Raw genomic sequence first — 14,598 nt, forward strand, 5'->3', positions numbered from 1 at the left:
CTGAGGGACCTACTGTCACTGCATCAAACCAGTTTTAAATAAAAGTTATTCTAAATATTTTTCTTAAACCCAGCCTGAGAATTTGAACCATCTTGGATTCAGGTAAACACAGCATTCGCTTCTTTCACTTCAGTTTATTTAACTAATTGAATTCAATTACTAGTTTGCTCAATGCTAAGATGCACAAACTTGTTTTCCATCTATCAGTGAATAAAAATGTGAGGCTGTTGCTTCCAGAACTTGTGTGCAGTCATGAAAAATGATTAATTCATTTCAGTTAACAATTTCACTATTTATTAAACAAGATTTTAATGCAAAATTGATTTTTTTTTTCCCCTCAAGTTGACGGTGCATTTAAAGAGTTTGTATTTGACTGGCAATACAACTCTTCAGAAAAATACTGGGTTTATGTTAAATTGAATTCTGATTTCCATCTCAATAAAGCTTGGTGCAAACAGCACCTGTTTTCTAATATAATGAAGGGTGAGCAGAAGGATTTCAGGTAAATGTACACGAAGTTGTACACGCTCTTAAGTAAACATGAATAGATAAAATCTCATGTTGGATTTGTTTTAGCTCTGATGGCCAAATAAAAAATACGAGGCAATGCTTGTAGGACGATCTAATATCTTCTGTTACACTAAGTGATATGCTTAAGGGAAGAGAGCTTTGAAGTATACAAACCTCCTTCTGAAGGTTCAGAAGCAAAGCGTTAAGTGTGTGTGTCCAAAAGCCAACGTGTTCGCTGTCCTTTCATTCTGTTGCTTCCTTTAGGTAGATTTTTTATCTTCTTGATCTTTCTGCTTGTAGATTTTTGGAGCTGTATTTCTTGATGTGTTCTATCAGTATTAAAACTACAAAACTCTAAATGCAAAGACAGGATTCAAGCTAATTTTTTTTAAATCAAGAGTTTCTGCTTGACCATTAACAACGTGGTTTTAATTAATGCGTTTAATTTGGGCACATGCAACACCCTTAGGAAAACAACAGCCTGGTGTGATGAAGTAGTTAATAGGTGTCATTGTACTGGCTCTCCAGGTGTCTCAGACAGCTTGTTGACATCACAAAATTTTACTCTCTTCCTCTTTTCAGTTGCTAACTCCAACACGGGCAGTGGCTCCCGCCGAGACTCCCTTACAGGCAGCAGTGACCTGTACAAGAGGACATCCAGCAGTTTGACACCTATAGGACACAGTTTTTATAATGGCCTTGGGTTTTCCTCCTCTCCTGGACCTGTGGGAATGCCTCTGCCCAGCCAAGGACCTGGCCACTCTCAGACTCCACCACCTTCCTTATCTTCACATGGATCATCTTCAAGTTTAAACCTGGGTAAGAGCCACGGTGCCTGTGTGCCAGCCCTGCAGGTCACTGCTCTGCTCTCTCCCTCGGTGCAGAGACGTGAACACCCCGCTGCAGGGTAGGTGAGATACCTGCTGCCTAGTTGCTGCTCTTACTCCTGTGGCAGGGTCCCTGCTTTTGCAGAAGTAGGTGAAACACTGAAGCAGGAGTTGTAGCACCTCTGTTATATGTTTGTCTTTTGCAGTAGTTCAGCTGTTAAACAGGAAGGTTTCGCTATTGTCTCCTTGTTGCCTCATCTCTAAATTATTTCCAAGTGTTTCTAAAACAAACTGGTTTTCTTGTGCAGATCTTGGTAACAGCACCAGTTGTTTGTTATCCTTGAATAAAATAGGTATGTTATATAAATAGATATGTTAAACTTGTCAAATATTTTAAAATACCCATTAAATTTTCAGTGGTAAATTAATGAGCTTAGAATACAGTTTCTTCTTTTAACCAAAATCTGGAGCAGTACTTAGCTTGTAGCTGAGGATTTTGTGAGTTTGCTTTTGAAAACTTCCCATCCATGTGGCCTTATCAAAAGCACATCAGTGCATGGGAGAGGCTTGCTTAATTTTGGTAAGATACATTACTTGATGCAAGCTACATCTGGGAGAGCTTCTGGTTTGGCCCAGAGCTCTTACGTATAATAAAAGTAAATCTTTAAAATAAATAAAGCAAATATTAAATAATAAACCGATGCTCATCTGAACTTCTTGAAGCGTTCATTTCCAGGGCTTGTAAACAAGGTAGGTTATTCATTGCATCTGCACCAGATAACTTAGCAAGTGCTCAAAAAATCACTTTGTCTTGGTTCTGTCACATACCTGTCTGGATGAAACAAAACTTTTGCTTACCAGAACAGTTTACTGTTACTATTTACTAATACTATATCATGTTTATTACATGCATGTGTGATAAATTTGATCCTGGCTAAAGGTTAGCATGGAATAGTAATAAACATGATTTTTGAGATCAAGTTTAGATTTACCATCTTTCCTTGTTCAAAGCTTTAATAGAATTGGAGGGGTTTTTAGCTTTATGCAGCTGTACAGTCCTTAAGCTGACAGTTAAATAGCTACAGTAAATTAATGCTGAAGACTAACGAGATTCCAAATCTGGCCGTGGATAGAAAAAGTCTGTTGTCCCTGCAGGCAAACAAAAGAATGAATCTTAAAAACTGGATCAGAGGAAGGTTAATCTAAGAACAAACTCTGGAAAGAGAGCGGAGTTACCATTTACATAAACGGGTTGTGCCCCGGAGCAGTTAGCGTGGGTCTTCCCATCTTGACAAAATATTCCTCTCCTCGCAGCTGGGTTTCCTCCGTGGCTGATTTCGGCTTGGTAATGCTGCAAGAAAGATCTCATCTAGAACAGCTCTGCATTTGTGTGGTTTTCACCTTGAAATCTGTAAAAGGTCATTTAATTTTTTTTTAAGTTTCTCTTTCACCAGTAACGGAAGACAGTGTTAAATGTAGCTGTCGTTTCCTCTGGTTATAAAATAAGTTTTAATGCTATAAAAACAGCACAGGCATTGTTTTTCCTTAGAAGAAGCTTGAGGCTGACTCCTTTTCTGTTTGGGAGTGATGTAGTTTGTGATACAGAGGACGAGGAGTATTTCCAAATATCTAAAAATGAAAGGATAGATGGGAGCACCCAAACGTGTTGTTTGCAAAAAGGGAAATTAGAGCAGTGAGGTTCAGAACCACATCCTACCAGTGCGTTACATGGGGGGCGACAGCCTGGGGGGAGTCACTTCAAGTAACTTTTATTTTGGGGTTACACAATGACATAAGAAGTTGGCATTAAATCTGACTTGCAATCAGCAAATCTATGGTTAAACGCAGTGTAAGCTGTGGGTTTGACTTTGTCAGGTCTCATGGACGCACAAGTCAATCACCTGTTGGGTTGGTGCTGTGTGTAAAGATTCAGCTCCGGTTCTTCTGGCTTTCTGAAAGCTCATAGCTGTGAAAAATGGTGTGTGTTTATCAAGCTAGGCTTTTTCTGGTGTTGTAAAGTGACCTTGTGAGATGTCTGGGTAATCACGAGTACCTGAAATAACCATGCAGCCAGTTCTAAAGAAAAGAACTACTGGAGGAGGAAGGCTGAGCTAAATACACGCTTTAAACTCAAAGGTGTGTGCAGCATATGCAGCTGTGCCTAGCTAGGATAAAGCAGCTGTAAATAAATATGCACTTTTAGGCGCTAAAGGCAGCAGGGGCCCTCTTCTTCCTCAGTACTGATCAAAATTATAGAATTATAAATTACTTAATACATTTTTTTTTAAATTATAAAATTTTAATTTTGGCCAGGTTATGCTTTACATCAGTTCCTGCAGTCCCACAAGCAGTTTTTGTCAGGCCTTGCATATGTAGCTGGCGTGGTCCCGTGAGAAACACTTACCACACTGCAGCCTGGGGCCGGAGTGTCTGACTCTGGGTTTTCCCAGTTTGGAATGGGGATCGGGATTCGCAGTGGATAAGTAATTATTTTAATTTTACAATATTCTTTCAGGAGCTGCTCCATGCTGTTGTCAGCCTGTAATTTAAAAGGCAGGATCGGTGTGAGGAAGCTCATACATGCATGTGGGAATTTGATTTATTAGAGATTTTTTGGGAAAACTGGCTGGGGAGTTGATAACCAGTTAGCTGTGACCAACTGGGAGGGCTGCGTTTCCCTGGGCAGCCCCTGGCACACCCTGGCACTGGCCAGCACAGGGTGACAGGTTGGGGCAGTGACACTGGGGGGGGGGATGCCCCTTCCCAGCCCTGGGGAGGCAGCGTGGGGGCCCCTCGGCTGGGCGGGCGCTGCCCGGCGCCTCTGCGCTGAGCCCTCCGCAGGGGAGAGCAGCAGGGACAATCTTCTCCGCCAGCTCTCTCACAGAGCCATCTTTTCATCTTCCCTTTTTTCCCACTGTTCTGGCATTTCTCATACCGGGAACTCCTGCGTTGCAGAGCAATTTGAGGGCCTTATAAAAGTCCCCTGGAAGCTTACTCAAGTGCTTTGTTTTCAGACAGCAGCCTTTGTGTTTCTTCCCCTGTATTTTCTTTTTGACTCATCCTTTCACTGTCTTTTTTTTTTTTTTTCCCTGAAATCAGTAATTCTTTCAGGTTAACATCTGTCTCAAGTGTCCCGGCAACCACTGAGAAGATGACTTACCATTTCAAAATAGAAAATGTTCAGTTGTTACGGCCGCGGTGTGAGTCTGAGTGACGTGTCCATCTTGGAGTCCCCAGGATAGACTCTGTGCACATTGTCCTCCCCAGATACAGATTTTTCCTGACGTATCCCAGACACTTTTAAGAAAATATGGTCAGTGTGTTTAGAGGCAGAACCACACCACTGCTGTTGCTCCTGTACAGTTCCATGTACTGTGTACAGCACTGGTTTGCTGTCGTATGTCGATGCAGAGTGCTTGGCATGGACGTAGGATGTCTTCACGCAGTTTGCAGACCCCCCTTTTGAAGTTTGTTCTGGCCGAGGATGCAGGAGAAACGATCAGTGTCAACATCTTGCAGGAGTCCTGTCCTTTCTTTGCAGTTTTTGTCCCTTTATCCTCCCCTTGTGTCCTAAGATCTTCAGGAGCTTCCAGCTCTGTGTACGGCTCTTGATCGAGGAGTTGTTTCCTTGTAGTTGTTGGTAGCTCCCACTGAACTCTGGCATCTGGCAGAGTCCCTGTATTCCCAGCCACACATTGGCATAAAGGAGCTTGAGGTGCTCCAAGGTTTCTGGCCTTTGGTGGTTCACAGGTGGGTTTCAGAAGTGCTTGCTTGATTTAGGAAACCTGTCCCCACATGGTCTCTTAATTCCCAGTATGATGTTGAACATCATGGGGAGACCTGCAGTCAGCATCTCCATCAGAAGAGACGGGTAGAAAACTGGAGTAATTCGTGGTTTATTTTGAATCTCTGGAAAGATCAGAAGGTTTTTCTCAGAAAACCTCTGACAGAGAAGACTTTTTCTGTACAAACTGTGCTTTCCCTCTTAACTGAGAGATAAGTCATAGGTGATAACAGTGTGAGTGCTAAACCCTTTCCTCTTACAGTCATTTGCAGATGATCAGGAACTAGTTTTCCACTTCAGAGCATTAGTGCAATGACTCTTACTTGCCCCAGGCTTTCAGAAAACAAGTGGCAATTCTTCTAATGCCATGGAAAAGATGAGTGTGCCATTGCTCAGCTTGTCACTGTTGAGTTTCGTTTACCTGAGAGGTTCCTTTGAATATCCTGGTCCTTCCAGCAGTAAGGAGTATCACTGAGTCACTTTTTGGAGTTCTTCCTCAATTAAGAAGTAAGGTAGGTAGAGAAGATGATGGCCACACCTTTGCCGAGGCAGCATAAGAAAGAGATATGAACCAGAATCTTTAAAGTCTCTGTCTCCTCCTCGAGAAAGGGGAGGTTTGGCACCAGCTCTGGAGAAGTCAGAACGCATTTGCCCAGCTCAGAGACAGATGAACTTAATTAGGTCATTATCAGACACTTAATTCTCATATAGTGTTTCCTGCATGGGAGCTTCCTTCAGGCATTGATGGCAGAGGAGTTCAGTCAGGTCTTATTTTATTTAATATTTTTATTTCAGATACTGCCATGTGCTTGGGTGCCAGGAGAAGGTCTGTTCTCTTTGCAGACAGCCCTACCGATGTTTGCCTTGAATGTCTTCCTTCCTTTGCAAAGACTTCTTGCAGTGTTTTTTTCCAGGTGGTTTGCCCTCTCTGCCTCATGTTGGCCTTTCAGGTGGCAGGTTCCCATGTGACAAGAGCATTTTTCTTGGGAGGACTTTGTCCCACCCAGGAAAAACCGTACTCGCTCAAGGCATCTTGCAGCCTTTGACCAGCAGAGGGATCCCGAGCCCTGCCAGAAAGGGAAGAGTCCTCTGCCGTAGCTCTGAAGCAAATTTTGAAAAATTACAGGCAAGGAAACAGTGTTTAAAGGTTTAAGTTGGTTCCTATCAATGCTTGCAGTTTGCTAACTCTGTGGTGAATCATTACCTATTCCCCATATACCTGTTACTGGGTAACTCAGCAGCTGTCTTAAAGTGAGTGAAAATCTTCAGGGCATTTGTGAAAGCACAGGATTTTTAAAAGTATTTTATTGTTTTTCATTTATTGTTATTTACCTGTATTTAATAGTGATTTGTTTTTTACATCCAGAATTTTTATAGTTGCTTCTTGCTGCCTTTTTCTTAACTAATTTCATCTTAATTCTGTACCCCACCCCCAGTACGCTTCTTTCAAATCATTCACACGGCAACAGGACAGGTGAAAAAAACCTGAGGATGGAGGCTGAGGTAATTAGGGAACAGCAAGTTAGTGAAAAGATGCAAGCGGTGGGATTGACATTTGTCTGTTTTAAGACAGTTTCAACACGGAGCGAGGAACAGAAGCTGTTACAGTCTGTTCTTTGCAGAAATCTATGGCTGTTCCTAACTTCATACGACAGCGCCATGCTCAGGAACGATGCTCGAACGCTTCCTTATCTCAATTATTTCGGGGGCGCTTCATGTAGCTTAGTTGCGAACGCTTCCTAGTTGAACCACGTCAGTAACCCATCTCGGTGGAAAAGGAGTAATTAAAAATAAAATGGCATGCACAGGTTGTAAATTAATCCCTCGGCCTCTTGATTTCATCCTGGTTTTGTGACTTGCAGGAGGGCTCACGAATGGGAGTGGCCGTTACATCTCTGCTGCCCCTGGAGCTGAAGCCAAGTACCGCAGTGCAAGCAGTGCCTCCAGCCTCTTCAGCCCCAGCAGTACGCTCTTCCCTTCCTCTCGCCTGCGCTATGGGATGTCTGATGTTATGCCCTCTGGCCGAAGCAGGCTGCTTGAAGACTTTCGCAATAATCGGTACCCTAATTTACAGCTGAGGGAGATTGCTGGGCACATCATGGAGTTCTCCCAAGATCAGCACGGATCCAGGTGGGATTAAAAACCTTGTGCTGGGGGAAGCTTTTGGGACAGCTGCTCTCTGAGTTGGTATCATTTGCAATTTGCATCACATCCTGAAGCAAAAAGGCAGAACAGGGAAAAAGAGTGAAAAACCAAGTAGTAACGCACTGACCCTTCTTTTTAAAGATTGTTTGGGCACAAATGCTGATAGCAGGATTTCCTCCTCTAAAGAGGAGCTTGCTTGCTTTGACATTTGCTGGCTAGACTCACTGGCATAGCTAAAAGAGCTGTCTGGACACAAGACCTTGCTGTATTACTCTATTGAGATCTGCTTTGCTTGGAATGAGGAGATTTTTGGGGTACTGACAATGACATGTGGCCATGGACCTCATGGCTGTGACCACCCCAAGGTTTCAGATTGCTGGATAGGACAACTGTGTTTTAAAGATTTGTTTTGCAACAGCTTAGTGTATGAGGCTTTTGAGAGAACTTGTATTAACAAATGTGTTGAGGGCGTATGTGCCAGTGGCATCACACCACCCCTATTTTTCAGGTTTATTCAGCTGAAACTGGAGCGTGCTACCCCAGCAGAACGTCAGCTTGTGTTCAACGAGATTCTCCAGGCAGCTTACCAGTTGATGGTCGATGTATTTGGAAATTATGTCATCCAGAAGTTCTTTGAAGTAAGTCTGCATTCCCCTGCAAGTTTTACTTGGATGCCTCCTGTTCTGAGGTTGGATGGGCTCGTAGAAACCCTGCTATTTGGCTAAAACGGTGGATGTCTGTCAACACTGATGTCATCTCCTCCCCTCAGGCTGTTGCATCATTCCTGTTGGGGTGACTGAGGTGTGGGACTCATAAAGATTCATCTGAAAAGTAACACTTTGCTTTGAGATGCAAAAGGTGTAGGACTAGATGATCTTCAAGGTCTTTTCCAACCTGGATGATTCTGTGAATAAATAACATCATATCCAGGAGATGTAGGTTCAGCAAGACTTTTCAAGGATGCTGTGCTGAGCTGCCAGTACTCAGTATTTAGGAACAAAAGAAACTTTCCCAGTGAACAGCATCTGCTGGAAAGAAGTGGGGCGTGTTCATACCAGGAGGTTGGGCAGACACCCATCTCTCCTCCTTGAAACTGGGCTGTTCCTTCTCCACCAAGCCTTGGTGGTGCTGTCCAGTAATTTTATATCAGCCCTGTCAGGGGTCAGTGAACTGCCACATGTCATCCTGGTGGCCCCAGCACTTTTGACTCTGCAGTTTGTTTCACATGTGTCAGACATGTCTGGCAGACACGGAACAGACGTCTGGCTTACGCCTGTTCGCATCCATTGAGGTGTGGTTGGTATTTTCTCTTTTCAGTAAGCACAGTGTTTCTCCTTTAACACCTCGGTGTGGCAGCGTGGGAGGGCTGCTGTGCTGCTTGGCCACACGAGGGTTTGTGCTTGTAGTGACTGGTTTTCATCTTCCCAGTTTGGCAGCCTGGAACAGAAGTTAGCCTTGGCAGAACGTATCCGTGGGCATGTTCTGTCCCTGGCTCTGCAGATGTACGGCTGTAGGGTGATCCAGAAGGCCCTTGAGTTTATTCCCCCAGACCAGCAGGTAATTGTAAGTTTCAATTTTAACTTTCTTCTTGATGTTTACCGTTCCTTGCCATTTGGTGACCTGAACTGCGACCTTCTGTTCCTCTTGTGGCTGGTGTTCTTTTGGTTTGGTTTATGGCATGTTTGTTACGTTTCATGTGCACGATAAGTATGTGACACCATTCCTGGGTCTCGTTGTCATCACCTTGTTCCACTTAACTGGTAATGGTGTTGGTTCTCTGTTAATTCCCTGAAATCAGATTATGTATATAGGGAAAACTGAGAATGATGGCGAATTAGAAGATATTTTTAAATCCCTTGAAGGAAGCAGTGCCAGAGTTTTGCCTTTAATGTTCGCTGAGATATCACTGCTTTGATATGTGGGTCAGTATTCTGCTTACCTGCGGTGAGATGTATGAGGAGCTCCTAGTTCCTGTCGAGCCAGGCCTGGCATTGCAGAGATGTGGATGATAGCCAGAGTCCTGCTTGAAGCTCATTAATAAAGCAGTTCCTCTAGGGTTTTATGAACAATGAATTAAGATGAAAAATATGCTAGGCAAGCTAGCTAATAAAGGTGTTAGGAATTGTAATACAAGAATCTCAATGTAGGTTGTTAAATTAAAAATCTGAAAGAGGCTTTAGGAAAGCTCATTCCCTTTAGGTTGAGCCTGAGTTAAGCTGTTGCCTTAGTGTGTCAGCAGGGTGGTGCCCAAGCTCCAGCACTGCTGGTCCAAGGATTTACTAATTGTATTCCTCCAGAATGGTATTTTGGAGTACTCTGTGCTCCTGAAATGCCTGCTTTTGTCTCAGTTGCAAAACTGAACTCATCCAGTTTTGTGGTATCGTTAAATTCCCCAAAACTGTCATTCTCTGTTTTCTGTTTGTGAAGCTTTTAGCCTGCACATGTGGTACACTAGTCATACCTAAACTTTATATCTGCTCGGATTCCTTAATTATCATGCAGTATTACCTTGCCTATGTAAAATACTAGCAAGTTCTTACCCCAGTGCTGACCGCATTTTAGTGACATATGAAGCTGATACCCCAAAAGTTTGTGAAGCTTAGGCATTTTAGATTTCTTTCTCTTGAGGGGAGCAGAGGAAGAAATGGGGGATGCACAGTAAAGTTGTGGATCAGTAAAATTTCTTCAATTTGGATAGTTGTAAGAGGACACTCGTGTTTAATGAAAGGAGTGCTTCAGCTTCATTTCATAGTGGTATTTTTCTTGGTGGTTTCTGTAGCACAGCGAGCTTCATCTCAGCACTTGGCCACTAGAAAAACTTCCAGTTTGAAATACATTGGTGCATCCTTCATACCTTTCATATTCTTGACCACGTTTAGCAGTGAAAACTTTGCATTTATCAGCCGTGAATCCTGGTGGTGCTTTCTGTTTGTCTTTCCTCCTAATAGAATGAGATGGTACGGGAGTTGGATGGCCACGTCCTGAAGTGTGTGAAAGACCAGAACGGTAATCATGTGGTGCAGAAGTGTATTGAGTGTGTGCAGCCTCAGTCCCTGCAGTTTATCATTGATGCGTTTAAGGGACAGGTAAGTCCTTGACCAAGAGACTGACTCTCATTCTTTATATTCTTACGTTGCTTTGAAGAGCGTGAGAGCGGCTGCAACTTGCTACTGTTTTGAATTTTAAATTTTGGCGAGCGTCAGTTGAAGGGATTATGCAGCAACGATAGGGAGCCTAGAAACTCTTTGGTCATGTCTCTGTTGTCATTTTTGTGCAGGTATATCACAGTAAAGCATCCTTGCAAAAATCTATTTTCTTGGAACATCAAGTTTTTTGACTGATGGAGGGGAAAACAAGTCTCTCACTAATCCATCTTCATAGCAAAGGTGGTGAGCAGAGTTTTGTGATGGGTATAGTGAGCTTTCATTATGATCCCTGTCTGTGAGGACGGCTTAGAGAACTGCTGTTTCCCAAGGGTGTCAGACCAGGGAAAAAACACAAGTTTCATCTAGAAAAGGGCAGTTACTTGTGCTTCATTCTCTTAGTTTTTTCTTGATATCCTCTCCTGAATTGATGTCCTGGATATTAATGTGTAGCTGGCTTTATTCTGCCTGTAGTCAGCTTGTCTTCCATTACAAAAGTGCTGGTTTGGGTGTTTCCAGCTTCAACTTAATTGGCTTTGGAGGGGGACTTTGAAGTATTGAGGGTTTTGCCACAGGGATGTGAGGATAGCCTGGGGTTGTTACAGCAGGAACCAGGCTTTATTAGTTTGGCTGCTCCTGGAACAGCTGTGAAAGCGGGGACTTGCTTGGCTGTGTCAAAACAAGCAGGATTCTAGCTGGAAACTTGCTCAGCAGATTTGCTGGTTAGAGTTTAGCTTTGGACCTTCCGCTAGGGAGTTAGGCAAGGCAGAAATACCTCCGGGAACTCGGTTGATGGCACTGACACTTCTTTGACCAGCCGTCCCAGTTTCGTCTGAACTTTCGTGTGGAAGATTAAACTTATCACCTCGCTATTTTTCTGCAGTTAATTGCACTTCAAGTCCTGTTTTCATGCACAGTTTACTCAACAGTTACGAAAAATTTGTAGACTGTCAATTTAACTTCGGGGCTTGGATTTGCTACTTTTGTTAATTTTAAGCAACCAAATAGGACTTTGTGCTTTAGACAGAAAACTGTGCAGCAGTAATAAAATGTGTCATGTTCTTACCAACAGATTTGGTAATCCGTTAGAAATGAGAAAGAAGGTTCTTTGTTGTCACTTCTCCTAAGCGTGGTTAAGGCTTTTAAACAAATCCAAATAGTTGAGGAAAATCCTTTTGCTGAGCATTTTTAACTTTCTGGTTCATACCATTTCTTAGATAGCTTAAAATACGTAGCTGGCAAACAGAATGCTGGATTTATTCTTCTGAAACAGTGTTTTAACACAGCTTCTAATACTGCTTGGTTGTCCCAGTGTTCTTTTTATTAATCAAGAGGCTTTTCCATTTGTTTTCCTGTTTTGTGAACAGGGAAGCTGAAGCACAGGTAGGGGTGTGATGTGCCTGCGATCACCCAGTTAGTCCTGTGGCAGCGGGGAGCAGATGTTTCCAGTTTCAGTTTATGCTGTCTGGAGCTGCTGTGCTGCAAGCTGGCATTACCTACCATGCCCAGGAAAAACCCCCATGTGCTCATTTAATTCCAAAAGGTTTCTGGGATTCACAAAGACTAACAGATGTGTTGCTGCCTGTGCTTGCCTGTGTGTTGAATGCAGGTTTTTGCGTTGTCTACACATCCCTATGGCTGTCGTGTGATCCAGAGGATCCTCGAGCACTGTCTTCCTGAGCAGACCCTTCCCATCTTGGAGGAACTTCACCAACACACCGAGCAGCTCGTTCAGGTCGGTGTGGGACAGGGGAATTCAGGTGCTGTGAGATGTTTCTCGTTTACTGCTTTGTCTTAAGGAAGCTCCTGGCAGGCTGTTTGGGACTGCAGCTGTAGTGCAGCTGGGGTTGTCTGAGCACAGGGACTCCATTCCTGAGGAATGGGAAGGATCACAGCAGACAAGAAATGCATCACCACTAATTGTTTTGGCTATGTGCAAATATCCAGCAGGTATCAAAGTTGTAGTTCCTTTCCTTTTTGAAAAGGATCTTCAGTTGAGTGGGTGCGTGTCCTAATGCTTCGCTCCAGAAGTTACAGTGCAACTAATGTCTAAAGGGAGTTAATGCGAAAAGCTCTTTACTTCTGGGAAAAGAAAATGCCAAGTAATTGGGGTTCTTAAAATGTGTTGGTTTTATGCACACCCCCTTGCTGGCTGCCTTTCCTCTTCCTTGCAGTCCTTCTGAGAGAACTTGTTTTACTGGGATTCTGGTATTGGGGCACGATGGATAGAACAGCAAATGAACCCTGTCCTGTGTGGAAAGAGGTTGGGCACGGAGGTGGGGCATTGGATCGTGCCTCTGGTATTGTGAACTGGGAAAATATCTATCTTGTCATCTGAATATACACACATTCAGAATATGAAAATACATAAGGGCAGTGTCCCGTAGCTAGAACCATGGCGCAGCCCTCCAGGCTGTGATTTGGTACATTTGAACCTGAAGAAAGCAAAGAAACTTGAAATAAGCAGAGTATTGACATTTCATGTTCAAGGACACCGTTTTCAGTTTTATAACTGGTACAAAGATGCAGCATTTTACCTCCTGGTAAAACTGTAGAACGCATGTTTTTGTAGAAGTAGAAAGTATTTATATCATTTGTACAGTAGATATTTTAATTAGTGCTTAGTTCAAGTTTGTAAGTCTTAATGCACATTGGGAACTAGTTTGATATTAATGGTTCCTGTCCACGTTTTGTCACACACTTCTGTCTCTCAAACAGGATCAGTATGGGAACTATGTTATCCAGCATGTACTAGAACATGGTCGGCCTGAGGATAAGAGCAAGATTGTAGCAGAAATTAGAGGCAACGTGCTCGTGTTGAGTCAACATAAATTTGCTAGGTATGAATTTGTTCCTTAAAGTCTCCACGCCCTGTGGGAGCATGGACACATGCTAGAGTTGCAGAAGAGTTAGGGGCGGGGTGTAGGTAGGTGAAAGGAGGTGAAAATAACTTTTTACTTAACACCAGAATGCTATTTATAACTGCTTATAAACAGGGGTGAGTGACTGGCAAGGTAAGTTTTACTTGTAATGAAGGAGAATGAAGGTGTGGAAGAGTAGCTCTAATCTTAAATTCCTGAACTTGACCAAGAGTTTTTGTGTGTGTTGGGTGTTTTGTTTTGGTGTTTTTTAAGTGGTCACTATCCCTTGGAATAATAACATGCCATAAGAGCATTTCACTGCCCCTGGGATGCTGTGTCAAGCCACAGGGGAATTTGGGAAATCAGTGTTTTTCATCCTGCTTTTCATCATTTGTTTTTCATCCTGCTATTCATAGAAGAATCTGGGCTTTTTATATGCTAAGTCTTGCGGTCCTTTTTGAGACACATGCATAATGATAGCCTCTTAGGGAAGCTGCAGCAGGCCGAGGTTGTTAGTCCAGGTGCTACAGAGCTACACACGGGTAGCAGCAAAATCCAGGTACCTTAGTGGATGCCAAGGCAAAGTAATTCTTCCTACATTTGCAAACTCCTTTTGTGTGTGTTTCTAGCCATTTGAACATGAAGGCTGAGCTCTTCCAAGGCTCAATATTCCCCCCCTTCTTATGATTAGTAAAATAGTGTTTTAATACTTAGGGACGCACTTAGGGACACAGGGGAAGTGTAACTTTAACAAGAATTAGAAGAGCGTGGTCTTAATGTTTTATTTCAGATTCTTCCTCCCTGACTTGCCTTGCTCTTTTTTCTAAACTTCTTTCCAGATGAACTGTTAATTAGTGTAGGATGTCCCCTGAGCTGAGCACTAGTTGTGGCAAACCACTTGGTGATTTTATGATTCAGTCAGGGATGCAGAAGATAAGACTAGCAAAACTCTCTGTCCCCTTTCATACATCCTATTTAACTTGGCTCTCTCTGGAGAGCAGAGACTAGTCATCTAATATATTCAGGAATTTTGGAAGTTCTCTGCCTTTTGCTAAGATCTTTCGTTCCTGAATAAGCATTTCCCTGTTGTTCTAACCTTGGACCTCTGTTCCTGTTGAGCTCTAGTACTGAGAAAACCAAACAAAGGACAACTCATATGCTTCTCTAATGGGCATGCTGTGAGAACGGACGCTGATCTCAAATACAACGTTACTCTACCACTGTGTAGAGTTGCACAAATTTGGGTGAAATAAAACCTGAACTGGTCCTTTACCCAAATTCCCACTCAGATCCCCAGTTCCTTGGACTGCTCTCCTGTTTCACACTGC

The 14,598-nt window shown here is 43.1% G+C and overlaps 1 protein-coding gene and 1 long non-coding RNA gene across 15 annotated transcripts in view; one reads left to right on the plus strand and one right to left on the minus strand.

Annotated features, from left to right (window-relative positions):
* PUM1 (pumilio RNA binding family member 1) overlaps positions 1–14,598 on the plus strand; it is a 78,491-nt gene that overhangs the window by 58,267 nt on the left and 5,626 nt on the right. For 10 of the 14 annotated variants that reach the window (XM_074894447.1, XM_074894450.1, XM_074894451.1 and 7 more), the window contains 7 exons: positions 1,093–1,329; positions 6,984–7,251; positions 7,775–7,904; positions 8,695–8,829; positions 10,215–10,352; positions 12,019–12,144; positions 13,128–13,249. In XM_074894447.1, coding sequence (XP_074750548.1) covers positions 1,093–1,329; positions 6,984–7,251; positions 7,775–7,904; positions 8,695–8,829; positions 10,215–10,352; positions 12,019–12,144; positions 13,128–13,249 — 1,156 coding nt within the window. The other 4 variants (XM_074894449.1, XM_074894452.1, XM_074894460.1 and 1 more) reach the window with 2 other exon arrangements.
* Positions 2,334–2,706, minus strand: LOC141954695 (uncharacterized). The gene is made up of 2 exons (XR_012632226.1): positions 2,574–2,706; positions 2,334–2,486 (listed from the first exon to the last, which is right to left on the minus strand). It is a non-coding gene; the product is annotated as an uncharacterized LOC141954695 (long non-coding RNA).

The sequence above is a fragment of the Strix uralensis genome, chromosome 25 (assembly GCF_047716275.1).
Source record: "Strix uralensis isolate ZFMK-TIS-50842 chromosome 25, bStrUra1, whole genome shotgun sequence".
Taxonomy (NCBI): domain Eukaryota; kingdom Metazoa; phylum Chordata; class Aves; order Strigiformes; family Strigidae; genus Strix; species Strix uralensis.